We start from the raw sequence: 17728 nt of genomic DNA, 5'->3' as shown, positions 1-17728 counted from the left end.
ATTTAGATTCTGGTGTCTAGGCTCCGACCTCATCACTCCCCGCGGATATGTTCACATAGAGATATTGGGGAGTGATGCACAAATACCTTAACCCCCCAAAAAAGGAGTCTGACGCCATCAGTGAATCAATCTCCTGAAGCATCTTGGCCCCAGTGGAATACACTATCTAGTGGACTGCTATGTGTGGGTTTTGCCGTGTGGCTATTCATTATGAGCACCTCAAGCCATGAGGGAATATACTACTTGGCAAAGTATTATGCAGGAACATTTCCCATAGCAAAGATATAGATAGTCTAAACCCAGCAACCACCTGATATGCAAATATATGATTAATCAATTCAATTTGTATAGCGCCAATTCATAACAGAAGTTATCTCAGGACACTCTCAAATAGAGAAGGTCTAGACCGAACTCCTTATAACATTACAACATTTACAGAGACCCAACAGTACCACCATGAGCAAGCACTTGGCGACGGGGGGCAGACGGTTTATGGTGGGGATGAGTTAGCCTGGTACCAACAGAGAGATGGAGAAACTCCTAAACTGCTCATTTATGCTGCTAGCACTCGAGCATCAGGGATTCCAGGTCGTTTTACAGGCAGTGGATCAAACTCTGACTTCACTCTGACCATCAGTGGAGTCCAGACTGAAGATGCAGCAGTTTACTACTGTCAGAGTTATCATGAAATCAGCAGTCAGGATGTGTTCACACAGTGATACAACGTCGTACAAAAAACTCCCTCAGCTGGAGAGGAACTGATCTGAATCAACAGCTGCACAGACATTAAAACACTACATGATGGATTAACATAAATTGTTTAACTAACACCACAATAACACTTTCAGCAAGAATATATTTTTCATATTTATGTTAAATATTTTTTGTTATTGAAAGTCAGCATGACAGCTGCATAATTTTAGCTCTTAAACATTATTGTCGCTGTGACATAAAAACATATACTCAGTGATTCAATAAAAAAACTTACAAATGTTTAGGAATGACAACATTTATATTTATATTTTCCACATTTGCTTTGAAAAAAACAAAGTTACTTTTGTCAAACTCATAGCAGAAAATTATGAAATAATTTCTGCTCTAAAGAGAATAAAATTAACTGTTTTTATAAATTGAATTTTATTGTTAACAAAGTTTATGAATCTCAAAACAATTTGAATCTCCTCTTGTTGATTAAATCATCAAAAAAATGATGTGATACAGCACAGTTCAGTACAGAGTAGGACACTGAGAAATATTTCTAACATCATCACCTGATATGTTATAATCCAACTATCTGACCCTGAGACAACTCAGTGTGTTTGGAATAAAAGGATCCACTGTTTTACACAGCAATATATACAAATATGAATATACAGTATTTAATGATAAACGGACAAATTAAATCGGATGAATATATTTTTATTCTTTAATGGAACATCAGTATTACAGCAAGCAGTGAAAGATGACAATGTGTTAATTCTGCTGACTTTTCATGTCGAGTCCTTTGGTGAAGTTGTACTGTCTCATAGGAATATTATTGAGCTGAAAACACATTATTGTTCAAATATGTAATGAGAAAAAGAAAAAGGCAGAGAGCAGTAGCAGAGTGAAACCAGTATCAGAGTCCCAGTGAGTCAGGTCAGAACTGGGAACACTGGTCTCTCCTCAGTGTCTCTGAGAGCGGAGTCTGGGAGCCCTGGGTGGCCTCACAGGTCACAGAGCCCACCTTCCTCCAGTGGTCTGCAGAGAGCCTCAGGGTGCTGCTCCAGCTGTAGTGGCCGTCCTTCAGCACCCCGGGGCTCCTGCTCTCCTCCCAGCTGCTGCTGCTGCTGCTGCTGCTGCTGCCGTCCACCTTCCAGGACAGACTCCAGTCTGAGGGGAAGCCCTTGTTGGCCAGACACATGAGTGTGGCCTTCCCCTGCTGCAGCTCCTCACTGGAGGGGCCCAGCACCGTCAGGGTGGGGACGACTCGACCCACTGCAGAGAGAGAGATTAATAAAGTTTATATGAGGTAAACTGAACTCCATCCTGTTGGTTGCAGCAGAGGAGGATTCTAGTTCTGATGGTCTTCTTCAGACTGAATGAAACTGGTCTTAAACGTTTCAGTTCCCTCTCTGAGCTCAGTAACCATGGCAACAGGCAAGCATCACTGCTGAACCATGACAACAGACAGGTTTCAGTACTTAAGATAAAACGTTAAAACTGGCTCACTTTTAGTCCAGTGTATAATTTTTAAATAATAAAGTAAAAAGTCAAAGATTCCTTGTTAAACATGAGATGAAGATTGTGACACTGTTATTGTTTTAACCATCTCAAATATTTCTTGTGTCAAGCTAAAACCTGATAAATGATGATATGTGTTTGTTCTCTTCATGTAAGCAGGAATCATCATTGAACAGTCAGAAACATTCAAAGTGAATATTGTTAACTACTGAACTACTTCAAAATCATGACATTCTCATAATAAAATATGTGGAATGGCTTTAATATTGTTACTCTGAGAGTAAGATTGAGTATTACCCATACACATTAAACACTGAACAAAAACTATTGGCAGAGTTCTTGATCGTAAACAGTAAAACGTAAACTTGAAGACTTTCTCTTCTTACAGAGTAATGCTGAGTCGTTTTCTACAATTAACTGATAAGAATGTAGAAAATTAACATTATCAATTGGAGTGGATTGTAGTCTGGTTAATGACACTCTGAAGCCTACAAGAATTGTTAGAAACACATTAGATTTCAAATATTAGGCAAAATATTCCTTTAAGGTCGACAGCTATGAGATTTAAACAGAATACATACAAATTATTTGTTGTTAAAGGAGTTAAATGTACTTACAGTTAACTTCCAGTCTGGTTCCTCCACCAAAAGTCAACCACAGTGATACAAACTCATTGAGCCGCCGTACAAAAACCTCTCACTGTAGAGAGTCACGGCTCTCTGACTTTGACACAAACAAACTCAGAAAACACATTCCCAGTTTACCTAGTTTATCTAATAACTGGTTAAAGTGTCTAAAACATAAACTATGAATATGTATTTAATTTTTTTTGTGAAATAATCTTTATTAATTAATGTTACATTAAAACAATGACATAAGATATTTCAAAAGAACAACTCTCCAATAAATAATGACAAATGTAAATAATGATCATAAACATATGTTTATTGTATATTGTATAAATAAATATAGATAAAAAGAATATGTTTGTTTAAATGTGTCCCACAGTGATGTTGATCTGTGTGGTAGTGAATTAGGGGGAATTCACTAAATATTCTGGAAGAAAATGTGTCCATCAAACTGAAAGCAAAGCCTCATACAAATGAGCACTGACACATTCCTAATCAATACTCTGATAAAGTGATTGATCCATTGATAAACAGCATCATGAGAGGAATCCAAGTCCCTGTTGGAGTCAGTCAGAGCATTTCCATAGAGAGCCCCTTTGCATCAGCAGCACCATGCTCCAGTGCTCTGGGAGAGTTTATAGTCCTGAGAGTTGAACACTGGATGACTGACAGCTGTCCTTCATGACAACAGAAGACACAGAAATCCTCCTCATCAAAAACATGACTTTGATCTCCGTCCTCATCTGGACTCTCCTCTGCTGCTGCTTCACAGGTAAAGTCTAGAGAATCAAACTCCTCTCCTCTATGAACATCCGTCCCTCTGAAATGAAGCCCACAAAACCATGACGCTGCTTTATGTTTTTGTCTCTGTATCCTCAGAGTCCAGAGGCCAGGTCACAGTGACTCAGTCTGGAGCAGTGAGCTCTGCTCTGGGAGGCTCAGTCACCATCACATGTAGGACCACTCCTAAGGTTTATACTTGGAGCAGCTACCACTATTTAGCTTGGTACCAACAGAGAGATGGAGAAACTCCTAAACTGCTCATTTATGCTGCTAGCACTCGAGCATCAGGGATTCCAGGTCGTTTTACAGGCAGTGGATCAAACTCTGACTTCACTCTGACCATCAGTGGAGTCCAGACTGAAGATGCAGCAGTTTACTACTGTCAGAGTTATCATGAAATCAACAGTCAGTATGTGTTCACACAGTGAAAAAGCGTCGTACAAAACCTCCCTCAGTCAGACTGAACAGAAACTGAACTGACTGCTGCAGCTGGAAGCTACTGCAGAGACTGATACACTTCACTGAGGACACACACACACACACACACACACACACACACACACACACACAAACACAGACACAATAAACATTTATTAAAATTGACAAAAGAATAATCTCACAGTAAATCGAATTACATTCTCCATCACAGCTTCTTTCAAAATCCCATGTTCCCAGGGAGAATGAATGAGAAAATTCTTGATTTTGACCTTTGACCTCTGATTTATACTGGAGTACAGATTCTTCAACTTCATCCTGTCATTAAATAATAAAAGGACACCAATCAGAAATCTTCATTACCAAAGATTGACCAAACAAACCCGTAGGCCTACATCCCCATTTCACTCAGTATTGATTGAATAGACTTTTGTTTATTAAAGAAAATCTCATTATGACTGGAATCCTAACATTAGAATACCTCTATGATATAATTATATCTGCATACAGTATATTTCAATATAATTATCTTTAACTGCATAAAACATGCAAAAATACATTTTCTCTAACACTGTATAAAGGTGAATTCTTTACCTTGAAAACAATTTTGAAAAATATTTGTGGAACATCCATCCACTAACTGGAACTGTAAATCATATCACATGATCTTCTTCAGCGGATGGAGTCTCCCGGTTGTCATTCAATTGTAGTTGTTCGAATTCCCATTTCTGTGAGCATTTTTAGAACTTCTTGTACATGTTGGCTTCTATTCCATCACAACTTGGTGAACTCCATCTGCTGAGGAAGACCATGTAGTTAAATCACAAGCTCCAAAACAGCTACTGAGAAATGGTTTTGATTGTTACCCATAAACTATCAGTTGCAACTTTTCAGTCAACATCTACCAGAAATCCTTAAAGTGCAACATAAAGACCTTCAGAATACTCACATTACTGCTCACAGCTGTAACTACAAGATGTTTCAATATCCTCTACAGGTAAATATGTAAATATGTAGGACAATGCTCTCAGCACTGAGGGGGAAACACCATGATATGTTGAGGACAGCTACAGTTCACTGACTCTGTGTGTTTGCATATGTGTCCTTCCTCTCTGCTCCCAGCCGTTAAGAGGCCAGTGTTGATCAGTGGCTGTCCAGGCCTTTCAGAGCCACTGACATGCCGGCAGCACAATGAGGATGTCACTGACTCTACTGCTGGCCACCCTGGGGCTCCTTGTTCAGGGTGAGACTCTCTTCTGAAAACTTTGCTTCAGGATGCAACCAGGTTCACCACAATGATGTTCTGCTATGATGGAGAAACACTGAAACAAGCAGCATTTACCTTCTTCCATCTATTCTCCATGTTAAAGAAATGATACTCTTCTGTTTGGATGTTGATCATCTTTCTCCAAGCTGGATTTGTCTCAATAACCCTTCTCCTCTTTTTCATGTTTTCCAGATTCATCAGGAGAAATCATCCTGACTCAGTCTCCTAAAGCTCAGTCTGTTGTTCCAGGACAGACTGTCTCTATCAGATGTAAAGCCAGTTCAGGTGTTAGCAATGATTTGCAGTGGTACCTTCAGAAACTTGGAGAAGCTCCTAAACTCCTCATTTATAATGCTCAGTCCCGTCAGTCTGGAGTTTCAGAGCGTTTCAGTGGGAGTCAGTCTGGAACTGACTTCACTTTGACCATCAGTGGAGTTCAGACTGAAGATGCAGGAGTTTATTACTGTCAGCAGGATTACAGCAGACCGTTCACACAGTGAAAAAGTGTCATACAAAAACCTCCCTCAGCTGAGAGGAACTGATCTGAATCAACAGCTGCATGGAAACTAAATGGCAACAAGATACAACTAAAACACACCTCATAATTACATGTAGTTCTAATAATGTGGCATTTAAAATAATCAATCACATTTTCATTTTTTTTCGCACGTTATTTTTTTTTTAGGCAAAGATAAATGTTTTAACCTTTGCATTTGATACAACTGATGTCAAGTCTCTCATCAGACAGGTTTATACAGATATGTTAGTTACTGTAATTATATCTAGAGATTAATATTTTCCCACAATGCATTGTACATCTACAGTAGCTGAACACAGTTTACAGAGTAACAAACTCTCTTTATATATGTGTAGCACCCCCAACACTCAGTAAATGCCTATGTTAAAGGAACTCACCTTGGACTTGAATGATGGGGTGTTTGGGTTCGATTCATTAAGGTAGCTACCACGAAGGTTTACCTGTTTTGTGTGCAACTTTTTATAGCCTAATACTTTATGAATAACCAACAACACTGTTAGACTAAGCAGTGGCTCTATTCACACATACTGTACATTATTTTAAATAACTGACCCCAGACAACTCTTTCAAATAAATGCAATAATATTTTACTAACCAGTGGTTTGCAGTGTAACACAAATAATATTTACTTTGTTAGTTAAGAAGAAACAAAAATGAAATAACACAATTACCCAAATTAGACTTCTTTAAAATAAAAATATTATAGTTGAAATACTAAATTGTAAACGAAATACTCTTTACCAAAATTGGCAAAACACTGTAGAAAATCAGACACTTGTAATAAGCAAAATAGATTTGGCAATATCAAAATACTATTCAAAACTTAAATTATCTCAGGTCTCTAACATTCCTAATTCTTACCACTTTAATATGATTTACCTGTACTCATCAGACTCAGATCAAATGCTACTTAACTAAACTCTAAACCAAACAGTGGGCCCACACACACACACACACACACACACACACACACACACACACCGCACACACACACACTGTATATAACTAATATAATGTTCATAATGTATATATCTTTCATATTGTGTATTGTCTGAATATTTCGACTTATTGTATTGTATTTTGATGCTTTTGCTTTGGCAAAAACTTTCATGCCAATAAAGCCCATTTTGAATTGAATTTGAATTGAATTGAGAGCAGTTTGGTAGTCAGCCCATGCATGTTCAGCCTGTATATTTTAGATTTCTTTTCATTCCAGTTTTGCAGGTTTGACCAAGTCTTCAGCAGATGAGGTTAAATATCTTCAATCACATGTTTGAGAGAGATTTAGCTGTCTAGATTTAACTAGAAAGAGTTTCCAACATATGTCAGCATTTTTTTATAAACATTAATATGTTGTTGTGCACATACACATTATACACAAAAAGTGTCCAGTATGGGGAAACCCAATGAAACAGCATGTGTGCACATTTTTCACTCATGCTATGTTATTTATTATTTTTAGCTATTTTTCCCAGATTGTATTAACTATCAACAATGATATGAAAATCTTATTCTGACATTGGTTATAATCCTGCACATGTGGAAATATGGAATAAGACATCTATTGTTGGTAAACAGGGATCCATGAAAAATTATTTGATCTAAAGATAGAAAATATCTTTTGATTGATGTATAGCATTAACAGCATTGGCATTATTGGGACAATGAAAATGTCATAATCTGAAGTTCAAATTTGTTCAAATGTGTTAAAATGGTGGAATGATAGAAAGTGCAGATTTAAAGCTGTAGCAAGGTAAAAACAGAAGCAGAGTCCCAGTGAGTCCGGTCAGTACTGAGAACATGGTCTCTCATACATTTCCATAGAGAGCCACTTTGCATCAGCAGCACCATGCTCCAGTGCTCTGGGAGAGTTTATAGTCCTGAGAGTTGAACACTGGATGACTGACAGCTGTCCTTCATGACAACAGAAGACACAGAAATCCTCCTCATCAAAAACATGACTTTGATCTCCGTCCTCATCTGGACTCTCCTCTGCTGCTGCTTCACAGGTAAAGTCCAGAGAATCAAACTCCTCTCCTCTATGAACATCCGTCCCTCTGAAATGAAGCCCACAAAACCATGACGCTGCTTTATGTTTTTGTCTCTGTATCCTCAGAGTCCAGAGGCCAGGTCACAGTGACTCAGTCTGGAGCAGTGAGCTCTGCTCTGGGAGGCTCCGTCACCATCACATGTAGGACCAGTCAGAATGTCTATAGTAATAACTATTTACACTGGTACCAACAGAGAGATGGAGAAACTCCTAAACTGCTAATTTATGTAACTAGCAATCGAGCATCAGGGATTCCAGGTCGTTTTACAGGCAGTGGATCAAACTCTGACTTCACTCTGACCATCAGTGGAGTCCAGACTGAAGATGCAGCAGTTTACTACTGTCAGAGTTATCACTATATCAACAGTCAAGATGTGTTCACACAGTGAAAAAGCGTCGTACAAAAACCTCCCTCAGTCAGACTGAACAGAAACTGAACTGACTGCTGCAGCTGGAAGCTACTGCAGAGACTGATACACTTCACTGAGGACACACACACACACACACACACACACACACACACACACACACACACACACACACAAAATGGAATTATCATTAAAAAAAGAAATTACAAATAATTTTTCGTCCTACACAAACAGTTTCATTATAAATAACTAATGGACAGTTCAGACAACATTAGGATATGATCACATTTTTGTCATTACTAACAAACACATTTTACTCATTAAAGAGACAATGAACCAGACTGTGACTGTTAGTGAGACATAGCTCTGTGTGGCTCATGACTGACCTCAATAATTAGTACTGTACACTGTAACTGATTATTAAGATGGTAACATTGGGGTAATATGTTTCAGTAACAGGACGCAACAGGTCATAATGTGGTTATTGCAGATGTAACAACAGCTCATGGGGCAGGGGGACAGTGGGAATTGGGAGAGGGACAGAAAAGGTCAATTGTTTAGCAGACATGGTATGTGTATTTCATCATTTATCATATTTAGATCTTTTAATATATCATTTATATTGTTTATGATAGATTGTCAGTGTGTTTTCTTGCCTGATTCACTCACAGAAACAATAGAAAATCACCCAAACTATTGCTACACAGCACATGACAGCCATGGAGGGGCCCACACAAAGCATAGCCTAGGGGCTCATGACCGACTAAATCCACCACAGGTAACAGCATAATAAAGACACAAAAATCTGACAATTATTGGGGGAAAAATCAAGGTTGTTCATTAGTTTCCTTAATATAAAAGGCAGCAGGTATGATTTATTAGTCCAGGTTTTGAAACGTCACTGAGATTTCTCAACCTCATACAAAGGAGGTGAATGGAATGTTCACACACTGCTCTGAAGAAATACTCTCCATGAAAACTGTTCACAGAGTTAAATTGTTCCTGTATTACTGTGGTTTTTGGATCATCTATTCACCTCCAGTGAGTTCTTTATAAAAAATCATGTTGCAAGTTTAAAAATGCTTTATCTTTACTGAAAGCTCTACGAATTAAATTTCTTCCACCTGCATTTTATTGGGGTGGAGGCAGAGATTTCAGGCACCTGAATATTAAATCATATGTTAATGGAGAGATATCCCTGGGCAAAGAGAAACTAATTTATATAACAGGTACTTTGGGTGAACTGACTGTAGCGTATTGGAGGAAAAGATAAAAATGTTCTGTGAAAAGTTTTCACACACAACAATGCAACTTCTGTCAAAGTAAACTTAGATATATATTTAGACTGTTTTTCTGCTATCGATCTTCATCAGTTAACTTCAATCATTTCTTCATTGAAGCCATCAACCTGTCTATTAGACCCGATCCCAACTAGGCTGCTTAAAGAAGTTGTTCCCTTAATTGGCACTTCTTTACTGGATATGATTAATCTTTCTTTATTATCAGGATATGAACCACAGTCCTTTAAAGTAGCTGTAATTAAACCCCTTCTTAAAAAGCCCACTCTTGACCCAGGGGTTTTAGCCAACTATAGACCGATTTCTAACCTCCCCTTCCTCTCTAAGATTCTGGAGAAAGTAGTCGCCAAAGAGTTGTGTGACTTTCTACACAACAGTAGTTTATTTGAGGATTTTCAGTCAGGATTTAGAGTTCATCATAGCACAGAGACAGCTCTGGTTAAAGTTAATAATGACCTTCTGACTGGTTCTGACAATGGACTTGTCTCTGTACTTGTATTATTAGATCTTAGTGCTGCATTTGACACCATTGACCATAATATTCTTTTACAGAGACTTGAGCATTAAATTGGCATTAAAGGAACCGCACTAAGCTGGTTTAAGTCATATTTATCAGATCGCTCACAGTTTGTACATGTTAACAATGAATCTTCAATAAATACTACAGTTAGTCATGGAGTTCCACAAGGTTCTGTACTTGGACCAATACTATTTACTTTATATATGCTCCCTTTAGGCAACATTATTAGGAATCACTCCATTAATTATGCAGATGATACGCAGTTATATCTATCAATCAAGCCCAATGAAATTAATCAATTATCTAAATTACAAACATGTCTTAAGGACATAAAATCCTGGATGACCTGCAATTTTCTGATGTTAAACTCTTCTTGGCCCCAAAAACCTTAGAGACTCACTGTCTAAAGATATAGTTACTCTAGATGGCATTAACTTGGCCTCTAGCACCACTGTCAGGAATCTTGGAGTTATCTTTGATCAGGATGTGTCATTTAACTTCCACATAAAGCAGACCTCTCAGACTGCCTTCTTTCATCTACGTAATATTAGGAAAATTAGACACATCCTATTACAGACAGATGCAGAAAAACTAATCCATGCATTTGTTACTTCAAGGCTGGAGTACTGCAACTCTTTATTATCCGGTTGCCCCAATAAGTCCATTAAAACGCTCCAATTAATTCAGAACGCTGCAGCACGAGTACTGACAGGAACTAGAAAAAGAGATCACATCTCTCCTGTACTAGCTTCTCTGCATTGGCTCCCTGTAAAATGTAGAATAGAATTTAAAATCCTCCTCCTCACCTATAAAGCTCTTCATGGTCAGGCCCCTTCATATCTTAAAGAGCTCATAGTACCCTATTACCCCTCTGGAACACAACGTTCTCTGAATGCTGGACTACTTGTGGTTCCTATAGTATCTAAAAGTAGAACAGGAGCCAGAGCCTTCAGTTACCAAGCTCCTCTCCTGTGGAACCAGCTTCCAGTTGTGGTTCGGGAGGCAGACACCCTCACCACATTCAAGAGTAGGCTTAAGACATTCCTCTTTGATAAAGCTTATAGTTAGGGCTGGATCAGGTGAGTCCTGAACCATCCCTTAGTTATGCTGCTATAGGCCTAGACTATCGGGGGATTTCCCATGGTGCACTGAGCTCCTCCCTTCCTCTCTCTTTCTGCACTCATTCATGTTCCATTAATGCATGTTACTAACTTCACTTTCTTCTTGTGCTTTCTCGTCTCACAGGTTGTCGATCCTGGTGGAGCCTCCTGCCAAGGTCCTGCTAGATTGTCATTGTCAATACTGTTGTTGCTGTGCACCTGTCTGTCTGTCTCTCGCTCTCTCTCTCTTTATCTCTCTCTCTCTCTCTCTCTCTCTCTCTCACCCCAACTGGTCGAGACAGACGACCAACCACCGAGAGCCGGAGGATCTGTCCTAGGTTTCTGCCTTTTAACAGGCAGTTTTTCCTTGCCCTTGTCGCCAGGTGCTTGCTCATGGTGGTACTGTTGGGTCTCTGTAATTAATGTTAAAGAGTTCGGTCTAGAACTGCTCTATTTGAAAAGTGTCCTGAGATAACTTCTGTTATGAATTGGCGCTATACAAATAAAATTGAATTGAATTGAAAAAAACTCCCAAATATAGATGTACATCCCTATTGTAAGGTATAATTCTTATATCATCACTCATTATGGTTCTTAAGTTGAATCTATGTTTCAAGAAACACTGAAGTTCTGTGTGTGCAATAAAGCAACAGCTGCACTGAGGGGGAAACACCATGATATGTTGAGGACAGCTACAGTTCACTGACTCTGTGTGTTTGCATATGTGTCCTTCCTCTCTGCTCCCAGCCGTTAAGAGGCCAGTGTTGATCAGTGGCTGTCCAGACCTTTCACTGACATGCCGGCAGCACAATGATAATGTCACTGACTCTACTGCTGGCCACCCTGGGGCTCCTTGTTCAGGGTGAGACTCTCTTCTGAAAACTTTGCTTCAGGATGCAACCAGGTTCACCACAATGATGTTCTGCTATGATGGAGAAACACTGAAACAAGCAGCATTTACCTTCTTCCATCTATTCTCCATGTTAAAGAAATGATACTCTTCTGTTTGGATGTTGATCATCTTTCTCCAAACTGGATTTGTCTCAATAACCCTTCTCCTCTTTTTCATGTTTTCCAGATTCATCAGGAGAAATCATCCTGACTCAGTCTCCTAAAGCTCAGTCTGTTGTTCCAGGACAGACTGTCTCTATCAGATGTAACGTTAGTCCAGGTGTTAGACTTTGCTTCAATTGGTACCTTCAGAAATCTGGAGAAGTTCCTAAACTCCTCATTAACTGTGCTACAAGCCGTCAGTCTGGAGTTTCAGAACGTTTCATTGGGACAGGGAGTTCGCCTTGGACAGACTTCACTCTGACCATCAGTGGAGTTCAGACTGAAGATGCAGCAGTTTACTACTGTCAGAGTGCTCATGACATCAACAGTCAGTATGTGTTCACACAGTGAAAAAGCGTTGTACAAAAACCTTCCTCAGTCAGACTGAACAGAAACTGAACTGACTGCTGCAGCTGGAAGCTACTGCAGAGACTGATACACTTCACTGAGGACACACACACACACACACACACACACACACACCACCACCAGTGAACATGTATTAAAACAAGCTCAGTGACAAAAAATAATCTTGGAGGAAATCAAATTACACTCTCCCTCACAGTTTCTCATTATAAACACATGTTCTTATCTGGTTTGTAAAATTATCAAGAGAAGCCAATGAGAGAGTTAATGAAAGCTGTCTTGGTCATGACCTTTTACCTCTGCTTAATTCTGGATCACAGCTATTTCAACTATATCCAATTAACAAAGAGTATAAAGACTAACATCAGAAACGTTCATAATCAAAGATGGACCAAACGAAACCTGTACATCCCTCAAGTTGTATTAAAATAAATCAATAAAATAAAGATTTACTGGAGACATAACAAGACAAAAGTGACCTACGTGATATAAATATATCAACATTAAAAAATAACTGTTCTTTCATATGCAACTAAAATACCCCAAAAATCCATTGGGACTGAAAGTTATTGGTTGACGTTGGAAATACCCAGACAATCTCTGTACAACATCCATCCACTAACTGTTGTGGAGCTTTCAATCATATCACATGATCTTCTTCAGCAGATGGAGTCTCCCAGTTGTCATTGAATTGTAGTTGTTCAAATTCCCATTCCTCTGAGCATTTTCAGGAGTTCTTGTCCATGTTGGCATCAAAGTTCAAATATTCCATGACAAATGGGTGAACTCCATCTGCTGAGGAAGACTATGGAATTTGATCAAAAGCTCCAGAACAGCGACTGAATGGAGCTTGAGCAGAAATTGATTTAATTGTTAAAAATGTTAAATTTTGTGACCTTTTATATTTTTTCAGATACATAAAACCTACCATAATTTCTCTTTTTAACATAATATTTGGGGCTTTATGCCTTTTTCATTGATTAGACAGCTCAATATAGACAGAACAGGGGGAGAGAGAGAGACCACAGGTCAGACTCGAGTTGATGTTTTGTTTTGGACTATCTGAAGACTCAAAAATACAGCAGGGAGAGAGAAAGAGAGAGAGAGAGAGAGAGAGAGAGAGAGATCCTGTCCAATCCTTGTTCTACTGTCTCCTACTGAACAAGGACTACAACTACAGCTGGACGTAGTAACTGGGCCCTGGCAGTAAACATGAAGAAAACCAATGTCATGATCTTTGAAAAACGCCCCAGGTGTCATGAGAACAAACACCAATTTACTATCAATAATCATGTCATTGAACACAGCATGAGTTATACCTACCTTGGTATAACCATAACAGCATCAGGGAGTTTCAACATGGCAGTGAATGCACTAAAAGAAAAAGCTCGAAGAGCTCTATATGCAATTAAGAGAGCATTTTATAATTTCCATATTCCAATAAAAATCTGGTTTAAAATATTTGATAGTGTCATCCAGCCCATTGCGCTGTACGGTAGTGAAGTATGGGGTCCACTCAGTCATCAGAGCTTTACCCGTTGGGACAAACATCTAACAGAATCTCTACATGCAGAATTCTGCAGATACATTTTACACGTACACAGAAACACACCAACAAATGCATGTAGAGCAGAATTAGGCAGATACCCACTGATAATTAACATTCAGAAGAGAACACTCAACTTCTTTAACCACCTGAAATCCAGCCCCAGAGACACCCTCCACTCCAAAGCCCTCCAAACCCAAGAGCTGAGCCCAGAAAAGAGTCCCCTATGTCAGTTGGTACTGAGGCTAACTGCCCCCTCTCAGACACACTCTGACCAGCTTCACAACAACACTGCTCTATAAACAGTAATCAGAGTAAAGCAAATGATAGCACAATGTAAAGAAAGCTATCTGGACCATTGGGAAGAAACAACTAAAAGCCAAAGTAGATTGGAATGTTATCTTGCCCTTAAAAGAGATTATGAATGAGCAGAATATCTCTCTACTGTCAGAGATAGAAAGCAGAGACAGATCCTAACCAAGTACAGGCTCAGTGACCACAAACTGCCAATCCAAACAGGAAGACACAAAAAGAAAACAGAAAATGTGGTCACTGTTCGACAGGTGAGGTTGAGACAGAGATGCACTTTCTCCTACAATGTACAAAATTAAATAATACTAGAAACATTTATTTGAACAAGTTCAGCTCTTTGGTTCCAGATTTCAAAGAGCTGAACGACCTCTCCAAATTAAAAATACTCCTCGAGAAGGAGAGCGGGCACACCTTGCTGCCCAGTATGTGTTAACATGCCACAACCTGAGACACAGTGATCGAGGCACACACACACACACACACACACACACACACACACACACACACACACACACACACTGTATATAACTAATATAATGTTCATAATTTATATATCTTTCATATTGTGTATTGTCTGAATATTTCGACTTATTGTGATACTCTTTCCAGATTCATCAGGAGAAATCATCCTGACTCAGTCTCCTAAAGCTCAGTCTGTTGTTCCAGGACAGACTGTCTCTGTCAGATGTAAAGCCAGTTCAAGTGTTGGTAACTTCCTTAATTGGTACCTTCAGAAACCCGGAGAATCTCCTAAACTCTTGATTTATCATTCTTCAAGCCGTCAGTCTGGAGTTTCAGGTCGTTTTAGTGGAAGTGGATCTGGAAGTGATTACACTCTGACCATCAGCGGAGTTCAGACTGAAGATGCAGGAGATTATTACTGTCAGCAATGTAACAGCTGGCCGTTCACACAGTGATACAACGTCGTACAAAAACCTCCCTCAACTGGAGAGGAACTGATCTGAATCAACAGCTACACAGAAATACAGACACTTTAGAAATGTAATAGACAGTGAAGTCCATATAACAGAATACTGTCAGTAAATATGATATAAAGCGTAGGAAGTTCTAATGGTAACTTTGATGAGAGAGGGTAGGAAATAAGTTTGATACATCCATTGTAGATTAGTCGAAAAGTAGATGAGTTATTACTGATAACAAGACATTAACATTAGTTTGTTTTTTGTTTGATTTGAAACAGATTATTTTCTTTCATGTCTTTTAACGTAGTTTAGATGTTATTTGAAGCTTGAATTGAGCTTGTGTTCATATGAAAACACATAAGTTATACTGATACGAATCTTACACAATATGCTGATAATATTCTATTTTTTTTGGGGGGGGGCCTTTATTGCCTTTAATTGATAGAGACAGCCGAAGGTAGACAGGAAAGGGGGGCAAAGAGAGGGGATGACACACAGCAAAGGGCCGCAGGTCGGACTAGAACCCTGGGCCGCTGCAGCAAGGACTCAGCCTCGGTATATGGGTCGCCAGCTCTACCAATTGACTTAACCGGTCACCCGTAATATTCTATTTTATAATTAAAATGATTTGTTCTTATATTTTGTAGTTTACTCAGATTCGTTTTACTTTCTGGACACTCCAGGATCATTAGATATATTGCATGTGTCCTATAAAGTTTTCCACTGATGTAAATTTGTGTTACGTTGAAATAGATTCAGAAGATACTTTATCGATCAGCTTTGTTACCAAAAAATAAATTCATGATTAGAGGAATGTTTGTGTCATAACAAATGCTTGAAGGAATCTAAAGAAAATAATTGATTTACTTTGATGATGTTGGGTTACAATAAGAACTGATAATTGATTATCTGATTTCTTTTATTTTTTCTAAAGAATGAGGAGAGATATTAAAATTTTTGTTCTACATCATATTCTTTCTGAAGACATTACCTAATATGTTTTAATCTTCATCTCAATTTTGTTCAATGTTTTTGGATATAATGTTACTATTAAGTCTACAACATGAGTTTACAGTAACACACATGACAACAAATGACTTGATGAACTGGTCTTTATTGTGTTGAAATAATCAAAATAACAAATTGAATTAATGAAACATGTAATCAGAGAGTGAGAGGAGGAAAAGAAAGATTTAGACAGATAATGAGAGAGTGGAGACTGAGAGCAGTAGCAGAGTAAAACCAGTATCAGAGTCCCAGTGAGTCAGGTCAGAACTGGGAACACTGGTCTCTCCTCAGTGTCTCTGAGAGCGGAGTCTGGGAGCCCTGGGTGGCCTCACAGGTCACAGAGCCCACCTTCCTCCAGTGGTCTGCAGAGAGCCTCAGGGTGCTGCTCCAGCTGTAGTGGCCGTCCTTCAGCACCCCGGGGCTCCTGCTCTCCTCCCAGCTGCTGCTGTTGCTGCTGCCGTCCACCTTCCAGGACAGACTCCAGTCTGAGGGGAAGCCCTTGTTGGCCAGACACATGAGCGTGGCCTTCCCCTGCTGCAGCTCCTCACTGGAGGGGGGCAGCACCGTCAGGGTGGGACGGACATCACCTAGGAGACACCAATCAGCTTAGAGGACAGGGACCACACAGCTGTCAATCAAGCAGCAGACACTTGGACACCTTTACTGTGTGAGAGTTGATTTTCTCCTTTAAGGAGTTTCTGTCAGATGGTTTTTCTGCTCCACCAGTCACTCACTCACACATTGTTTCACTTCCCTTTAAGAAGCCTCTCATGCATATCAGCACAGAGAGAATCATCATACAGAATGAGCTGAAATATATCAAACTACACTGGAAATAAAATATCAAAAACTGTATCATCAAAATCATCCAAAACCTGAACTATACATTACTTTAAAGTATTTAGTGGAAACATGAACAAACACAGAAAATGAACTGACTACAATCAAATGTTCTTCATGTGGATTTCAATCATTATTACCAAACTCTTCAACAGATTTTAAATTGGAAGCAATCTATGACGAAATGAAGAGATTTTGAAGATTTTCAAATTGTAAGCTTTATCTTCACTCTGTACGATTTTATTTTAATAACTCAATCTCAACTTATTCAAAAACAGCTATTACAAATGTGGAAAAATAAAAAGCAAATCTTTAAAGACATTTATAAAACAGTTTGCAGTTTTATCTTTTCTACACTTTGGGCTGTTTGAATTTCAGTTTAACAGGAATGTTTAAAGAAATGTTTAGAAAAGCTGCTCTGAGTTAGCCTCCATGATAAATGAGGAGAAATACATGAATAAATCCATAT

The 17728-nt window shown here is 38.9% G+C and overlaps 1 protein-coding gene and 5 gene segments (V, D, J or C); 3 read left to right on the top strand and 3 right to left on the bottom strand.

The window, feature by feature from the left end:
* Window positions 1-17728, bottom strand: part of LOC127357464 (Ig kappa-b4 chain C region-like) — a 73698-nt gene that overhangs the window by 8648 nt on the left and 47322 nt on the right.
* Window positions 1-17728, bottom strand: part of LOC127357426 (sialoadhesin) — a 96666-nt gene that overhangs the window by 57544 nt on the left and 21394 nt on the right. The window lies entirely within an intron of this gene.
* On the bottom strand, window positions 1404-17367 carry LOC127357463 (Ig kappa-b4 chain C region-like). The segment is given in 2 exon segments: window positions 1404-1852; window positions 16885-17367. Coding segments are annotated over 2 exon segments (264 nt in total).
* On the top strand, window positions 3503-4067 carry LOC127357445 (Ig kappa chain V region 3381-like). The segment is given in 2 exon segments: window positions 3503-3624; window positions 3732-4067. Coding segments are annotated over 2 exon segments (423 nt in total).
* Window positions 5228-5982, top strand: LOC127357457 (Ig kappa chain V region 3368-like). The segment is given in 2 exon segments: window positions 5228-5313; window positions 5530-5982. Coding segments are annotated over 2 exon segments (360 nt in total).
* Window positions 7748-8327, top strand: LOC127357453 (Ig kappa chain V region K-25-like). The segment is given in 2 exon segments: window positions 7748-7884; window positions 7992-8327. Coding segments are annotated over 2 exon segments (414 nt in total).

Source organism: Dicentrarchus labrax, unplaced genomic scaffold, assembly GCF_905237075.1.
Source record: "Dicentrarchus labrax unplaced genomic scaffold, dlabrax2021, whole genome shotgun sequence".
NCBI lineage: Eukaryota > Metazoa > Chordata > Actinopteri > Moronidae > Dicentrarchus > Dicentrarchus labrax.
This window is presented reverse-complemented; position numbering and strand designations above follow the sequence as displayed.